The 19176-nt window shown below is 37.5% G+C and overlaps 1 protein-coding gene across 2 annotated transcripts in view; it reads right to left on the bottom strand.

The window, feature by feature from the left end:
* Positions 1 to 9595: 9595 nt before the first annotated feature.
* Positions 9596 to 19176, bottom strand: part of LOC110283639 (cysteine-rich secretory protein 2) — a 34763-nt gene continuing 25182 nt past the window's right edge. Inside the window, exons 9-11 of one of the 2 annotated variants that reach the window (XM_021149045.1) lie at positions 14363 to 14451; positions 10789 to 10854; positions 9596 to 9615 (exon numbers count right to left, since the gene is read on the bottom strand). In XM_021149045.1, coding sequence (XP_021004704.1) covers positions 9611 to 9615; positions 10789 to 10854; positions 14363 to 14451 — 160 coding nt within the window. In that variant the 3' untranslated portion in view covers positions 9596 to 9610. Of the gene's footprint in view, positions 9616 to 10788; positions 10855 to 11762; positions 12357 to 14362; positions 14452 to 19176 lie in introns of those variants that run through there. The other variant, XM_021149044.2, reaches the window with a different exon arrangement.

The raw sequence follows: 19176 nt of genomic DNA, 5'->3' as shown, positions 1-19176 counted from the left end.
AATAGACTGGACTGGACCTGAAAAGAAATTCCTATCGACACATAATAATCAGAACAACAAATGCACTAAATAAAGATAGAATATTAAAAGCAGTAAGGGAAAAAGGTCAAGTAACATATAAAGGCAGGCCTATCAGAATTACACCAGACTTTTCAACAGAGACTATGAAAGACAGAAGAGCATGAACAGATGTTATACAGACATTAGGAAATCACAAATGACAGCCCAGGCTACTCTAACCAGCCAAATCTCAATTACCATAGATGGAGAAACCAAAGTATTCCACGACAAAATCAGATTCTCACATTATCTTACCACGAATCCAGCCCTTCAAAGGATAATAGAAAAAAAAAATACAAGGATGGAAATCACGCCCTAGAAAAAGCAAGAAAGTAATCCTTCAACAAACCAAAAAGAAGACAGCCACAAGAACAGAATGCCAACTCTAACAACAAAAATAAAAGGAAGCAACAATAATTTTTCCTTGATATCTCTTATTATCAATGGACTCAATTTCCCCCCACAAAAAAAGACATAGACTAACAGACTGGCTACACAAACAGGACCCAACATTCTGTTGCTTACAGGAAACATATCGCAGGGAAAAAGACAGACACTATCTCAGAGTTAAAGGCTGGAAAAAATTCTGAAGAAACAAGCTGGAGTAGCCATTCTAATATCGAATAAAATTGACTTCCAACCCAAAGTTTTCAAAAAAGACAAGCAGGGACACTTCATATGCATCAATGGTAAAATCCTCCAAGAGGAACTCTCAATTCTGAATATCTATGCTCCAAATGCAAGGGCAACCACATTCATTAAAGACACTTTAGTAAAGCTCAAAGCACACATTGCACCTCACACAATAATAGTGGGAGACTTCAACATACCAATTTCATCAATAGACAGATCATGGAAACAAACTAAACAGGGACACAGTGAAACAGAAGTTATGAAACAAATGGACCTAACAGATATCTACAGAACATTTTATACTGAAACAAAAGGATATACCTTCTTCTCAGCACCTCACGGGACCTTCTCCAAAATTGACCATATAATTGGTCAAAAAACAGGCCTCAACAGATACAAAAATATTGAAATTGTCCCATGCATCCTATCACACCACCAGGGACTAAGGCTGATCTTCAATAACAACATGAATAATGGAAAGCCAACATTCGCATGGAAACTGAACAACACTCTTCTCAATGATACCTTGGTCAAGGAAGGAATAAAGAAAGAAATTAAAGACTTTTTAGAGTTGAATGAAAATGAAGCCACAACATACCCAAACCTATGGGACACAATGAAAGCATTTCTAAGAGGGAAACTCATAACTCTGAGTGCCTCCAAAAAGAAACTAGAGAGAGCACACACTAGCAGCTTGACAATACATCTAAATGCTCTAGAAAAATAGGAAGAAAATTCACCCAAGAGGAGTAAATAGCAGGAAATAATCAAACTCAGGGGCGAAATCAACCAAGTGGAAACAAGAAGAACTATTCAAAGAATTAACCAAAAGAGGACCTGGTTCTTTGAGAAAATCAATAAGACAGATAAATCCTTAGCTAGACTCACTAGAGGGCACAGGGACAACATCCTAATTAACAAAATCAGAAATGGAAATGGAGACATAACAACAGATCCTGAAGAAATCCAAAACACCATCAGATCCTTCTACAAAAGGCTATACTCAACAAAACTGGAAAATCTGGATGAGATGGACAAATTACTAGACAGATACCAGGTACCAAAGTTAAATCAGGATCAAGTTAACGATACAAACATTCCCATATCCCCTAAAGAAATAGAAGCAGTCATTAATAGTCTCCCAGCCAAAGAAAGCCCAGGACCAGATGAGTTTTGTGCAGAGTTCTATCAGACCTTCAAACAAGATCTAATTCCAGTTCTGCACAAACTATTCCACAAAATAGAAGTAGAAGGAACTCTACCCAACTCATTCTATGAAGCCACAATTACTCTGGTACCTAAACCACAGAAAGATCCAACAAAGATAGAGTACTTCAGACCAATTTCCCTTATGAATATCGATGCAAAATATTCAATAAAATTCTTGCTAACCGAATCCAAGAACACATTAAAGCAATCATCCATCTGACCAAGTAGGTTTTTTTCCAAGGATGGAGGGATGGTTTAATATACGGAAATCCATCAATGTAATCCATTAAATAAACAAACTCAAAGACAAAAACCACATGATCATCTCCTTAGACGTGGAGAAAGCATTTGACAAGATCCAACACCCACTCATGATAAAAGTCTTGGAAAGATCAGGAATTCAAGGCCCATACCTAAACATGATAAAAGCAATCTACAGCAAACCAGTAGCCAACATCAATGTAAATGGTGAGAAGATGGAAGCAATCCCACTAAAATCAGGGATTAGACAAGGCTGCCCACTTTCTCCCTACCTCTTCAACATAGTACTTGAAATCCTAGCCAGAGCAATTCGACAACAAAAGGAGATCAAGGGGATTCAAATTGGAAAAGATGAAGTCAAAATATCACTTTTTGCAGATGATATGATGGTATATATAAGTGACCCTAAAAATTCCACCAGAGAACTCCTAAATCTGATAAACAACTTCGGTGAAGTAGCTGGATATAAAATTAACTCAAACAAATCAATGGCCTTTCTCTACACAATGAATAAACAGGCTGAGAAAGAAATTAGGGAAACAACACCCTTCTCAATAGTCACAAATAATATAAAATATCTTGGCATGACTCTAAGGAAGTGAAAGATCTGTATGATAAGAACTTCAAGTCTCTTAAGAAAGAAATTAAAGATCTCAGAAGATGGAAAGATCTCCCATGCTCATGGATTGGCAGGATCAACATTGTAAAAATGGCTATCTTGCCAAAAGCAATCTACAGATTCAAGGCAATTCCCATCAAAATTCCAACTCAATTCTTCAACGAATTAGAAATAGCAATCTGCAAATTCATCTGGAATAATAAAAAACCTAGGATTGCAAAAACTCTTCTAAAGGATAAAAGAACCTCTGGTGGAATCACCATGCTTGAACTAAAGCTTTACTACAGAGCAATTGTGATAAAAACTGCATGGTACTGTTATAACGACAGACAAGTAGACCAATGGAATAGAATTGAAGACCCAGAAATGAACCCACACACCTATGGTCACTTGATCTTCGACAAGGGAGCAAAAACCATCCAGTGGAAGAAAGACAGCATTTTCAACAAATGGTGCTGTCACAACTGGTGATTATCATGTAGAAGAATGCCAATTGATCCTTTCCTACCTCCTCATACTAAGGTCAAATCTAAGTGGATCAAGGAACTTCACATAAAACCAGAGACACTGAAACTTATAGAGGAGAAAGTGGGGAAAAGCCTTGAAGATATGGGCACAGGGGAAAAATTCCTGAATGGAAAAACAATGGCTTGTGCTGTAAGATCGAGAATTGACAAATGGGACCTCATGAAACTGCAAAGCTTCTGCAAGGCAAAAGACACCATCAATAAGACAATAGGGCCACCAACAGTTTGGGAAAGAATCTTTACCTATCCTAAATCAGATAGGGGACTAATATCCAATATATATAAAGAACTCAAGAAGGTGGACTCCAGAAAATCAAATAGACCCATTAAAAAATGGGGCTCAGAGCTGAACAAAGAATTCTCACTTGAGGAATACCGAATGGCTGAGAAACACCTGAAAAAATGTTCAACATCCTTAATCATCAGAGAAATGCAAATCAAAACAACCCTGAGATTCCACTTCACTGAAGTATGAATGGCTAAGATCAAAAATTCAGGTGACAGCAGATGCTGGCGAGGATGTGAAGAAAGAGGAACACTTCTCCATTGTTGGTGGGATTGCAAGCTTATGGAACCACTCTTTAAATCAGTCTGGCGGTTCCTCAGGAAATTGGACATAGTACTACCGGAGGATCCAGCAATACCTCTCCTGGGCATATATCTAGAAGATGTCCCAACCGGTAAGAAGGACACATGCTCCATTATGTTCATAGCAGCCTTATTTATAATAGCCAGAAGCTGGAAAGAACCCAGATGCCCCTCAACAGAGGAATGGATACAGAAAATGTGGTACATTTACACAATGGAGTACTACTCAGCTATTTAAAAAATGAATTTATGAAATTCCTAGGCAAATTGATGGACCTGGAGGGCATCATCCTGAGTGAGGTAACCCAATCACAAAGGAACTCGCACAATATGTACTCACTGATAAGTGGATATTAGCCCAGAAACTTAGGATACCCAACATATAAGATACAATTTGCTAAACGCATGAAATTCAAGAAGAACGAAGACCAAAGTGTGGACACTTTGCCCCTTCTTAGAAATGGGAACAAAACACCCCTGGAAGGAGTTAGAGACAAAATTTGGAACTGTGAAGAAAGGATGGACCATCTAGTGATTGCCATATGCAGGGATCCATCCCATAATCAGCTTCCAAACGCTGACACCATTGCATACACTAGGAAGATTTTGCTGAAAGGACCCAGATATATCTGTCTCTTGTGAGACTATACCGGGGCCTAGCAAACACAGAAGTGGATGATCACAGTCAGCTATTGGATGGATCACAGGGCCCCCAAGGGAGGAGCTAGAGAAATTACCCAAGAGCTAAAGGGAACTGCAACCCTATAGGTGGAACAATATGAACTACCCAGTACCCCGGAGCTCTTGTCTCTAGCTGCATATGTATCAAAAATGGCCTAGTCAGCCATCACTGCAAAGAGGGGCCCATTGGACTTGCAAACTTTATGTGCCCCAGTACAGGGGTACCCCAGGGCCAAAAAGGGGGAGTGGGTGGGTAGTGGATTTAGAGGGTGGGTATGGGGGACTTTTGGGATAGCATTGAAAATGTAAACAAGGAAAATACCTAATAAAAAAAATTATAAAAAAAATGGGGCTCAGAGCTAAACAAAGAATTTTCACCTGAGGAAAACCGAATGGCTGAGAAGCACCTGGGAAAATGCTCAGCATCCTTAATCATCAGAGAAAGGCAAATCAAAACAACCCTGAGATTCCATCTCACACCACTCAGAATAGCTAAGATCAAAAATTCAGGTGACAGCAGATGCTGGCAAGGATGTGGAGAAAGAGGAACACTCCTTCATTGTTGTTGGGATTGCAAGCTTTTACAACCACTCTGGAAATCAGTTTGGCAGTTCCTCAGAAAATTGGACATAATACTATCAGAGGATCCCGCAATACCTCTCCTGGGCATATATCCAGAAGATGTTCCAACCGGTAAGAAGGACACATGCTTCACTATGTTCATAGCAGCCTTATTTATAATAGCCAGAAGCTGGAAAGAACCCAGATGCCCCTCAACAGAGGAATGGTTACAGTAAATGTGGTACATTTACACAATGGAGTACTACTCAGCTTTTAAAAAGAATGAATTTATGAAATTCCTAGGCAAATGGTTGGTCCTGGAGGGCATCATCCTGAGTGAGGTAACACAATCACAAAAGAACTCAAATGATATGTACTCGCTGATAAGTAGATATTAGCCCAGAACCTTAGTATACCCGAGATATAAGAGACAATTTGTAAAACACATGAAACTGAAGAAGAACGAAGACCAAAGTCTGGACACTTTACCCCCTCTTAGAATTGGAAACAACCACCCATGGAAGGAGTTACAGAGACAAACTTTGGAGCTGAGACGAAAGGATGGACCATCTAGAGACTGCCATATCCAGGGGTCCATCCCATAATTAGCCTCCAAACGAGGACACCATTGCATACACTAGCAAGCGTTTGCTGAAAGGACCCTGAAATAGCCGTCTCTTGTGAGACTATGCCGGGGCCTAGCAAACACATAAGTGGATGCTCACAGTCAGCTATTGGATGGATCACAGGGCCCCCCAATGGAGGAGCTAGAGAAAGTATCCAAGGAGCTAAAGGGATCTGCAACCCTGTAGGTGCAACAACATTATGAACTAACCAGCACCCTGAAGCTCTTGACTCTAGCTGCATATGTATCAAAAGATGGCCTAGTAGGCCATCACTGGAAAGAGAGGCCCATTGGACATGCAAACTTTATATGCCCCAGTACAGAGGAATGCCAGGGCCAAAAAGGGGGAATGGGTGCATAGGGGAGTGGGGGGGAGGGTATGGGGGACTTTTGGGATAGCATTGGAAATGTAATTGAGGAAAATACGTAATAAAATATATATATAAAAGAAACAGACGGTACTCTACCCAATTCATTCTATGAAGCCACAATTACTCTGATACCTAAACTACACAAAGACCCAACAAAGAAAGAGTACTTCAGATCAATTTCCCTTATGAATTCAATGCAAAACTACTCAATAAAATTCTCACTAACCTAATCTAAGAACACATCAAAAGGATTATCCATCATGACCAAGTAGGCTTCATCCTAGTGATGCAGGGATGGTTTAATATATGGAAATCCATCAATGTAATCCACTATATAAACAACCTCAAAGACAAAAACCACATGATCATCACTTTAAATGCTGAGAAAGCATTTGACGAAATCCAACACCCCTTCATGATAAAAGTCATGGAAAGATCAGGAATTCTAGGCCTATACCTAAACATAATAAAAGCAATATACAGCAAATCAGTAGCCAACATCAAACTAAATGGAGAGAAACTTGAAACAATCCCACTAAAATCAGGGACTAGACAAGGCTGCCCACTCTCCCTATTCAATATAGTACTTGAAGTCCTAGCCAGAGCAATTAGACAACAAAAGATCATCAAAGGGATACAAATTAGAAAGGAAGAAGTCAAAATGTCACTATTGCAAATGATATGATAGTGTACATAAGTGACCCCAAAAACTCCACCAGAGAACTCCTAAACCTGATAAACCTCAGTGAATTAGCTGGATATAAAATTTACTCTCTGTAGGCAAGCTCTCTTCTTGCAGGGAAGGTGCACAGAAGTCTAGAGCTCAGATCCACCTCCTGATTCCTGGGGTCAGAGCCCTCCCTGAAGGCTAACTCTCCTCTGGCTGGGAAGGTGTCTAGGGTTCTGGGTCTCAGCTCTGTCTCCTGGCTGAGGATGAAGGCCCGAAGGGACCCTGCCCAAAAGCTCTGTTGCTTCTGCTACCCATATGCTCTCCTGCGTAGACTGGTCTCAGTGATCCCAAGATAGTGGTTGTGCTAGGGCCTGCCTTTGTCTTTTGACCCTGTTGCTGCTAGCACAAGACCCTCTGGGTTTTTGGAACTGATGTTGTGTTCCACTCTCTAGTGATCTCAAGATCCCAGGTGTGCTAGGGAGCCTGAAGCATGGAGACTTCTCTGGGGACCTTGGGACCATCTACCGAGATCGTGCCCAAGATGGCATGGCGACAGGGGAGTGGCACCAACCAGAACCCAGATCACAATCTTAAGACAATCTAATGGATATCCACGAACTATATTTTAGGTGTACATCAGTGTGTTAGAAATTTAAAAAATCCTATAATTATAGCCAATATAGTTATATCAATTTCAACTTTTTCTATTTCAACTTTCAGAACCATTGTACAATCTAGTTTAACTTATAGTTGTATTTACATCTTTTATAATCTAGTCTTTTTCATTTGCTATAGCTTTATACTTACAGCATTGTAACTATTTTCTCTGTCCAGCTTCTGATCCATTTTCCCTTTTTAAAAAAATATTAAGACCTTTAATAGCAAAAACATTGAACTTTATAAGCATACTAAAACAGAAAAAATATAACTCTAAAGTTCTTTACCCATTAACCATATGAGTTTTATCTAGAAAGGAATCGGCTCTGCTAAAGCATTTAGAGATTGCACAGTCATTTTTTCATATCATCATAGGCAGAAGTAGACCAACTTACTAGAACCTGACTCAGAACTGATGCCAGGAATGGAGGCTGTGTCTCTTATTCTCAGTCAGAACTGTGAAATAAATTAGAAAAGAGTAGCCACCAGCCACATCTCAGAAACAAAAAGCCAAACAGATGGAGTCCATGTATCTGAGGCCACTTGAGGCACAAGACAAGCAGCCAGAACAGATAAATGTATTAGACCAGAAACTGTAGGAATAATGCAATGTGTAAAGGTTATTCTTGTGTTATTCAAATGCTGACTTTTCTGCTCTCATATCTCGTTTCAATCCAGACACAGCATTGTAAGGCTTAGGTCAAGAATCTCCTGTCTCTAGCTTGTGTAAGAAATTCTAACATTGATTCTCTGTCTTGTCAATAAATGCTGATCACTCAATGGATAGACAGAAGAAAGGATAGGGTGGGAATCTGCCAGGCAAGGGAAGAAGAGATAGAGGGAGTTTTCAGATCCACATGAAAAGGAAAGTGTTCAAGAAGACACTGTGAGAACAACATCTGAAGCCCAAAGAGCTAGATTAATAATATGCAAGTATCATGGTTTGGGGCTAGGATATAACCAGAGTAGCATAGAAGGTTATTATAAATCATTTAGCTGTCCAGTAGGGAGGTGCAGCTTTAAATAAATCTTGGTTTCTTTGTGTTGTTATGGAGGACTAGCAGAGGTAAAGAAATACAGCTGCTGAATTAATCCACTGACTACACTTATACTTAAAATAATTAATTTTCCAAGTAACCACATGGCCCACAACATGGGAAAACAAATCAGAACAGATCAGTACACTAGACCACAGTACACTAAATGGAATGGCCTGTCACCCAACTAGTAAAGAACAGAGTAATAAAGTAATAAATTAATAAAAACCAGGAAATATATAGTTTTAACTTAGGGTTGAAACCAGAGAGCAGAGGGATTCAATTTGTTGTGGGAAATGGACAGAAAGTGCTGAAACTGGGAAAGGGAAGGTCCCCAAATGAAATTACAAGGCAGCACCTTGTAAGATTTTTTGTCCTAGAACACAAGAGTATTTCAGTCCCAAGAAGCCTTCAGAATAAAGTATACTATACATGTATATACATGTGATGCAATAATACAGACTAGGAAGCGCCTCCAGGAAAACATGTAGAGAGAATATGAGAGGTGAGGGGCTCCAAGAGATTCCCAGACAACTGATAGTGATGCTTTCTGCTTAAGACAGAGCTACTATATGCTTGGCAACATGTTCATCCGTCTGTCATACTGAAGGTTTCCACCAAATTAAAGACAATGCGTACTATTTACATGACTCCCACTGGGTTGTGGAATAAGTATGGAGACAGTTCTAAATGTGATCTGTGATAGCTAATCTTGGTTGACAACTTGACTACATCTGGAATCAACTAAAACCTAAGCAGCTGAGCACATCTATGAAGGATCTTCTTAATCACTTGAGGTTAGAAGACTCACATTAATCTAGATCATTTGAGTTAAGAAGATCTTCCACCCTAAAGTTGGGCCACACATTCTGGTGACAGCCTCCATAAAAAGACATGGAAGAATGAATCTTTTGCTTTTTGCCTTCACTCTCTTCTTGACAAGTTCATCTATAAATGCTGCTGAGGCAGTCCTTCAATGATATTAGAACCTACTTCTTAAGAGTTCCAATGTAGACTAAAGATTAGCTGATAAACCCAGACGTGTGGAATGAACACTTACCAGATTATTGGCCTTTCTTTCAGGAGACAGCCACTGCTGGATTAACTAGACTCAGTCTATAAACCAATCCAAGAAACCTCCTTTTAATACATATCCATTTATTATGTCTAATATATCCATATATTAAATTGTTATGGAACAAGTGATGTCTCAAAGCTACAACAAAGAAAGTCTTTCTTTGGAAAAAATAAAACAACAATTTCCACAGGCAGTCATGGAATCTTAGGCAAGAGTGAATGTGCTGGACAGCAGCACCGAATCCTCTCCATATACAATATAAGTCCATTTATTCTAGAGGCTTGCCCCAAATTCTAGGCAATGTCCACTTTACATTTACTAGTGGACAATTTGCTAAGTGTTTTTTTCTACAGTTTTTCCACATGTATGATACTTATACATCTGGTTTCTGCCTTAAATTTTCTTCAGTATGAGGATGACATAGACTCGAAGAATGAATTGGACAGTATTTCCTGTCACTCAGTTTTCTAGAATGGAATGTGTACAACTATTCTAAATGTTTTCTATGTGTTTGACAGAATTTCATAGAAAAATTAGGTAGGCCTAGAAATTTTCTTCAACGTGTTTTAGAATTATGAATACATTTCTCCAGTGATGCAGAAAAATTCAGATATCTCTTTCATGTTGTGGACATTGGGAGCTAGCTCATGACAGGTTATGATGTATATGAGCAGAACTACTTTTTTAATATTTCTGGTAATCTTTTCAATGTTGGAGATGTTTAGCATACCTAGTCTTATGAATAAATAAGCGTATTTACATGTCATCGACAGTTTTGAATGTAATGAACAGAATTATGAACGCTAACTTCTCTAGAATATTTACTCATCGTCATCCTACTGTACCAATTTCCCACTGGAGCAAGAATGACATAAATGTCTATAATACCAAATCCCGGTATAGCAGTGATAGCAGATGTCTCATTACCAATAGCTAAAAAAACAAAACAAAACAAAACAAAATACCCAGTCACTGTTCAGTCTTGTGCTAGCATGATGTTAGGTGATTGCAAACGACTGTTTGTTGCAAATGTCTGTTTTGGTTGTATTTTGAAGTGATTTGGGGGTAAAAAATTTACCATGAAGCAAAAAAATAATTAACGGAGCATTTTAATGGGTAATCTGGTGAGGCCAAGTCACTACTCAGTTCAGCAAGTGGTGGATACTTTACAGAATTCTGAGTCTGATGAGGGGGAACTTTGCAAATATTACCTTTCTCTTTCTGATTCAAGTGACAATTACACCATGGAAGCATTGATGAAAGTGAAAGTGGTGATTCTGAAAATGAAAGACAGAGTGTATTGTAAGTAGGGGACATGCCCATATCACTCAACCTAGTGATAAGGAGTGGCGAGTGTGATCGGTGAGGGTTTGACTAGGAACTTTGTGGCACCAAATGTGGATCTAAGCTTTAATGAGGAGGATGATAAAGGGCCAGTGAACATTCCAGATCATATCACTGGAGAAATGACAAACATATATTTTTCTCTCCTTGTTTATCAGGAACAGAATATGGCAGAATATGACAGAAAAGACAAATTTACATGCCCATCAAATGCATACAGAAAAGCCAAACTACTATTATCCCAAGAACTTCAAGGATGTTCCTATTATGAAATGAAAGCTTTTATTGGGCTCAGGATATGCATGGAGTACTTGTGTATAAAACCAAGCAATCAGGATTACTGGTCAAATGAGGGACCCGACTTTCTTGCAAGGGGTAGATGGGCAGGATGTGAACATTGATAAAACAGACACAATAGCTGAATATTGGCATTCCAAGCAAGGAATTATTTTCTTATTTTCTGCAATCTCTCCAAGTTTCATCTGAATCTAACCACTGTGATACATGTTATTAAGAGTTTTTTTTTAAACATATGTACAGTTTTTCAAAATTTTGCTCAGGAAGCCAGTCAGGGGGTTAATTATGCTCAGCAGCTCAGGTCTGGTAGGGCTAATTGTTTCATCAGATGACTAGGCTTATATTATCTTAAACTGCATCCTCTATATCATGATTACTTAGATATTTATTAAATAAAATCAAGATATATTTGCTATTTTCTGTTTCAATTTAAGTAAAGGTATCCATTTCACAGACTTTTCTCTGTATAATCATTTGTCTGGGCTTAGTTCTTCACAGTTGAAACAACATACTATAAAAATATTACATGAAAATCACACATATGTGGTAGCTTGAGTTCTTTATTGAAAAAAGTGATTATCTGTGTTTAAGGACAAAGACATAAGACAGATGTAGATGTCAAGCTTCATCCTGGCAGGCACTATAAAGTAGGGTGATGGTGATGTAACTACAGCCCATTCTTCCATTGCTTTAGGACACAAATAGTTTTTCTTTTTTTCAAAGTTCTAGAGGTGAATGACCTGATACGGTACAACTTTCAAAATTCTCCACTTGATTCAGTTCACTACATTTAAAGCAGCAAAGTTGGTCCAATTCCAAAGTTGTTATCCTAAATGACAACCTTTTTAAATGGCTGTTTTGAAAGAGATTAATGTATGAATCTAGGAAGGAAAGAAGCCTTGTCATTTGGGATGTGACATGTCACTAATCTCCTATAGATTTTCCCCATCAGTCTCAACTAAATCTGCACCCCTTCCTCATGTAGTCTGTCATGCTACACACTGGGCATGTTAATGAATTTTGTCTTCACACAAACAAGTAGCCTGGCACTTTGCCTTGAGCAACTCATGTTTACAGCCTGCTGAAGTCTTCAAGGATTCACAGTTACTAAGTAAATCTTCAAAATCACAGCTATTGGCTGAAATGAAAGCAGATGTGGTTATCTTATTGCCATTGTCTGAAGTAGCAGGAAAAAAATCCATTCATCAAATGTCAAAAGAGAGGTAGGAAGGAGAAACACACCAGCATCATTGCAAATTTGATCAGTCTCAAATGACACAGGAGAGACCTTAGCCTGTCTCTCTCTCTCTCTCTCTCTCTCTCTCTCTCTCTCTCTCTCTCTCTCTCTCTCTCTCTCTCCATATATAATATATATATATATATATATATATATATATATATATATATATTCAACTCCATGGAATATTTCTAAAATAAATTGACCTGCTTATGTCTATTAACAGCCAAAGGGGGAACATGATATAAACATATGTCCATCTGCTACTTCCAATGCAAACCCACTAGGCAAATACAGCTATTTTAATGTATGGTAAATTAAAGTAGCTTCTTAGTCTAACTAGCCCATCTCAAGTTCCCACAGGGCAGGTATCCATTAGTGGCTAAGCTTATAAGGCACATATTATAGAAACTCTTTCTCTTATCTCACAGTTTGGAAACACAACTTTATACTTTCAGAATTAAATACCCTTTGTTAATAGATTGAATCGAGAATGGTGTGCCATGTTTTTCTTGGAAATCCTGAGATGCTCAAAATTGATGATTGTTCATGGGCATAATCAAATCACAGCACTCCCACAAAAGGATATGAAACTCCAACAATTCTGCATTTAAGTCTGGACCAGGAATCTAACTGCACTCTGATCCTTCTTCTTCTAATAAGGATGTACCCAGCACTCAAACACTGGCTGTATACTCAGCTCATGTTGCAGTAATACACACTACATTTAAAGCATGTTTCTCCACTGCTTCTGAGATGGTTGCCACTTATGATTTCTGCATACTGGTGGCAAAAAAAAAGTTTTTTGTTTTTTTGTTTTTTTTATGAAACCTGACTAACACTCACTTTTGTTGAAAATTCCCTGTTGAATACTCATTAAAAATTAGATAGATTCCAAACGTTTTAGCAAATATAATTCAGCAGAGGCATAGTCATTCCACACACTTTCTAATTAGTTTGTAGCTTTGAAACTAATATTTTAAATTATAGATACACAATTGAGTCAGGAATAATGCTAAGTAAAAGTGAACACACTAGAAAGATAAAAATCTCAATGAGGGGTGGAATTCTATCATTGATAGTAATTTTAACAAAAATATCTTAAGTGCTGGAACCCAATAGTTATGCCTACTTCTATTCATGAAAAAAATAAGATGCATGGTTTTTATTTGATATTTTCATTTGCAGCCATGGCTTCTGTATAAGCCAATACTGTATGGAACTTAAATATTGTAATTAAATATTTTCAAAAACTATCAACTACTTATAGGAAAAATTATTATTTAAAAGGTAAACACTATGTTTATGAGTGAGTATACTATAGAAATATTAAAATCAACAGTGAATTCAAACACTATCGTTATAGGAGGTAAGATAGGTAAAACATGGTCTCAACTCCTCTAGGTATACATGATTTATTTTTTAATGTTTTTTTAAGTTATGTGTATATGTATACCTGCAGAGAGGATACCAGATTTCCTGAAACTGAAGTCATAGGCAGTTGTGAATAGCTAATAGTTAGTTCTTGGAGTGGAAAATAGGTCCTCTGCAAGATCAACAAGTAATCTTAACCACTGAACCATCTCTCTGGCCCAATTTCTTGATTTTTTAAAATACACTTTGGGTGTATTGATATTTTACAGAATGGTTTATAATGAAACACACAGTGAAGAGTCTCCACATGTCATAGTCACTGAGGGTAAGGTAAATGTACAATTATGTAACATATGTAAAATTATTTTCATTACAAATAAAATGTAAGATTCTGATCCATATAAAATATTTGACATTTTTTAGTAGGTTTACTCCTCTCCCAAGAATGCATCATTTAGTCAATTTTGAAGTTCACAGAATAAACTAAAATGCTACCTCTATGATAAACTATCAGCGAATTATATCACACTTACTGCACAGCCCATTTTCACAGTTATTGGGACAACTAGCACAAGGTGTTCCTTGTTGATATGGGGTGCTCTTTTTCATCACATTGTTACCCCTGAAATTTGAAATATACAGTTGTGTTTACCTTTGCTGCTTGTTTTATACACTGTGGCATGACTTAACATATATACATGTTACACAGTTTTGAGTTTTGTTTAACAAAACTGAAAGTTAAGATTTTCACAGTGTAACCCAGACAACTATCCAAATAAAGGAAACACTTCATACATTAGCCCTTTCTTTCTAGTTTGCTATCTGTTGCTGAGATAAAGCATAACTAAAAGCAACTTGGGGGAAGAAAGGATATATTTTAGCTCACAGGTTATAGTCTATCAAAAAACAAAGCCAAGAGAGTAACATGGAGGCATGTCCAACAGTGGGGCAGACACTCCTACACTAAATAGCAACCAAGAAAATGCCCCATAGACTCTGACACAAGTCTATTTGACATAGGAAACTCCTCAACTTGAGGTTCCCCCCACCTGTGTTTAGGTGATAACCAAGATTAGCTATCATACCATCTCTCTGAACATGTCACCAAACTAAGTAAGAAAATTGAGGTTAACTGACATCTAGAATTTTCCATATTGTTGCCAGATGGATGAAACAATTACTAAGTTAAGACCCTACAAGATGTGGGTTCAGGGAACACATCATTCTAGACAAAGAATATCTCCAAAATGGGAGTGGTAATGGAAAACCATTCATTACTAAGCACTCTCTATTTGAAAAACTGAGTTATACCACAGTTACTCTAACATGGAAAAATAAAGTTTCAGTATTTGTCTCTTATAGCTGAGGGTGAGTTTATATTGTTTGTGTATGGTTAGTAGTATGTGCTTAAGCAAATCTGGCTAGTCATTAAAGAGATATCATGGGTGGGAATTTCATATTTACTAAGAAAAAAATGACAATTTGCTAAGTTTTGACTTTTGCCAATATCCAAAGTATAGTGTCATATGGGAATTGATGTGTGACTCATGATGGTCATTGCCCCATAGACCAGTTAATGAACTTGAACATGCATAGGAATCTAACTATTCACTGTGCACAGGAAACAAGAGCACAAGGCAATGCCACTGTGTCTTGGTATATTGGGTGAGTGCTTTGAGAAACCATGGGTTTTCTAGAAATTATCTGTAGGCTCCTTCCCTAGAATCCTATTATTGATTCCACATATTGTGTTCTATGCCTACCTGTGTGATGCTTTTATAGTAACACAATATATTTACATATCTATCTCCATGATCTGTGAATTCCACCTACTAAACACTAAAAGATGTGCTGAAGAAAAAATTCTGATTTCAAACCAATTCTACTGCAGTTTTCTGTCACCTGAGAAACCATTTCTAAACAAATCTGACAAGAATTATGATCCCTTACCCCCTTAAAAAGTAAATATAGATTTGCTAAGTCTGTTCCACAGCTCTCTATAAACAAGTCCAGCCAGGAGATAGCTGGTCTCCCAGGAGTACTCTTACTCCTAAGCTCAGAGGTGAGATCGCTACTTTCTCTCCAAAAAAAAAAAAAAAGTACAAAGGGGGACTGGCCAGTAGTGCACAGGGCACAGAAACAGTGGAGCACCTAGGACAGGATCCTTCCAGTCTCCATCTGCACCCAGGAGCTAAGGCTGTTCTACACCCTCCAAATCCAAACTCTACCCAGGAAAGAGCTGGTCTTGCCAAGAGTTCTGATACATGCTTACAGACCCACAGGAGGGACAAGCTCCAGCCAGAGACAGCAAGATCAACTAACTCCACGAATAACCAGATGGCAAGAGGACAGCACAAAAAAATTACAAACAGAAACCAAGGCTACATGGCATCATTACAACTCATTTCTCTCACCATATAATGCATTGGATACTCCAAAACACCAGAAAAGAAAGATTTGGATTTAAAATCATATCACATGATGCAGATAGAGGACTTTAAGAAGGACATAAATAACTCCCTTAAAGAAATACAAGAGAACACAGGTAAGCAGGCAGAAGCCCTTAAAAAAGGAAATACAAAAAAAAAAAAAATCCTTAAAGAGTTATAGGAAAACACAACCAAACAGGTGAAGGAATTGAACAAAACCATCCAAGTTCTAAAATGGAAATAGAAAGAATAAAGAAATCACAAAGGGAGACAATTCTGGAGATAGAAAACCTAGGAAACAGATCAGGAAGTCATAGATGCAAACATGATCAACAGAATATAAGAGATGGAAAAGAGAATATCAAGTACAGAAGATATCATAGAAAACATTTACACAACTGTTAAAGAAAATGCAAAAGACAAGAAAACTCCTAACCAAAAACATCCAAGAAATCCAGGACACATAGTGAAGACCAAACCTAAGGATAATAGGTATAGAAAAGAGTGAATATTCCCAACTTAAAGGGCCAGTAAATATCTTCAACAAAATTATAAAAGAAAACTTCCTAAACTAAGGAAAGAGAAGCCCATAAACATACAAGAAACCTACAAAACTCCAAATAGATTGGACCAGAAAAGAAATTCCTCCCATCACATAATAATCAAAACACCAAGTGCACTAAACAAAAAAAAGAATATTAAAAATCAGTAAGGGAAAAAAGTCAAGTAACATAAGGGCAGATCTATCAGAATAACACCAGACTTCTTACCATAGACTGTGAAAACTAGAAGATCCTGGACAGATGTCATACAGACCCCAAGAGAACACAATACCCATGCAGGCTACTATACCCAGCAAAATCTCAATTAACCTAGATGGAGAAACCAAGATATTCCATGATAAAAAAAAAAAAAGCAAATTTACACAATATCTTTCCACAAATCTAACCACCATTCAAAGGATAATAAATGGAAAACTCCAAAACAAGGAGAGAAACTACAACCTTGAAAAGCAGGAAAATAATCTTCTTAGTACAAACCAAAAAGAAGATAGTCACATAAACATATTTCCACCTCTAACAACAAAAATAACAGGAAGCAACAATCACTTTTCCTTAACATCTCTTAATATCAATGGGCTCAATTCCCCAATAAAAAGACATATACAGACTGGATACAGAAACAGGACCCAACATTTTGCTGCATATGGGAAACACACTTCAGTAACAAAGACACACAATACCTCAGAGTTAAAGGCTGGAAAACAATTTTCCAAGCAAATGGTCCTAAGAAACAAGCTGGAATTGCCATTCTAAGGTAGAATAAAATCGACTTAATGCACAAAGTTGTCAAAAAAAAAAAAAGTATGGAAAGAAATTGTATACTAGTTAAAGGAAAAACCCCACTCTCAACAATGAACTGAACATGGAAACAGAGACTAAACAGAGGCACAGTTAAACTAACAGAAGTTATGACCACATGCATGTGGAAGCTGAACAAAACTCTACTCAATGAGAACTTGGTCAAGAAAGAAATAGTAAAGACTTCTTATAATTCAATGAAAATGATGCCACAACATACCCAAACATATGCGACACAATGAAAGCAGTGCTAAGAGGAAAACTCACAGCTCTGAGTGCCTCCAAAAAAGAAACTGGAGAGACCATACTCAAGCAGCTTGACAGCACTCTGAAAGCTCTAGAACAAGGAGAAGCAAATAAATCCAAGAGGAGTAGATGGCAGAAAGTAATTAACCTCCAGGCTGAAATTAACCAAGTGGAAACAAAAAGAACTAAGCAAAGAACCAACAAAACCAGGTCCTGATTCTTTGAGAAAATCAACAAGATAGATGAACCCTTAGCTAAATTATCCTGTGGGTACAGAGACAATATCCAAATTAACAAAATCAGAAATGAAAAGGGAGACATAACAACAGAATCTGAGGAAATACAAAAAATCATTAGATCCTACAACAAAAGCCTGTACTCAACAAAACTAGAAAACCTGGATAAAAAGGGCAATTTTCTAGACAGATATCAGGTACTAAACTTAAATCAGGATCAGATAAATGATCTAAATAGTCCCATAACCCCTAAAGAAATAGAAGCAGTCATTAATAGTCTCCCAACCAAAAACAAAACAAAACAAAACAGTCCAGGATCAGAAGGGTTTAGTTCAGGGTTCTACCAGACCATCAAAGAAGACCTAATACCAATACTCTTAAACTATTCCACAAAATCAAAACAAAAGGGACACTACCTACACTACACTACCTACTAATTGTTTCTATGAAGACACAATTACTCTGATACCTAACCCACACAAATACCCAACAAAGAAAGAGTTTTCAGACCAATTTCCCTTATGAATATTGGTTTAAAAAGACTCAATAAAATTCTGGCAAACCAAATCCAAGAACACATCAAAATGATCATCAATCAAGATCAAGTAGGCTTCATCCTAGGGACGTAGGAATGGCTCAATATATGGAAGTCCATGAACTTAATCCACTATATAAACAAACTCAAAGGAAAAAAAAAAAAAACACCACATGATCATTTCATTAAATGCTGAGAAAGCATTTGACAAAATCCAACACCTGTTCAAGATAAAAGTGTTGGAAAGATCAGGAATGCAAGGCTCATACCTGAACATAGTAAAAGCAATATACAGCAAACCAGTAGCAAACATCAAACTAAATGGAGAGAAACTTGAAACAACCCCACTAAAATCAGGGACTAGACAATGCTGCACACTCTCTCCTTACCTATTCAATGTAGTACTTGAAGTTCTAGCAAGAGCAATTAGACAACAAAAAGAGGTCAAGGAGATACAAATTGGAAAGGAAGTAATCAAAATACAACTATTTGCAGATGATATGATAGTATACTTAAGTGACCCCCAAAAGTCCACCAGAG

The sequence above is a fragment of the Mus caroli genome, unplaced genomic scaffold (genome assembly GCF_978045245.1).
Source record: "Mus caroli unplaced genomic scaffold, Mus_caroli_1 scaffold_18, whole genome shotgun sequence".
Taxonomy (NCBI): Eukaryota; Metazoa; Chordata; class Mammalia; order Rodentia; family Muridae; genus Mus; species Mus caroli.
Note: the sequence above shows the minus strand (reverse complement) of the source record. Positions and strands in the feature narration are given on the sequence as shown.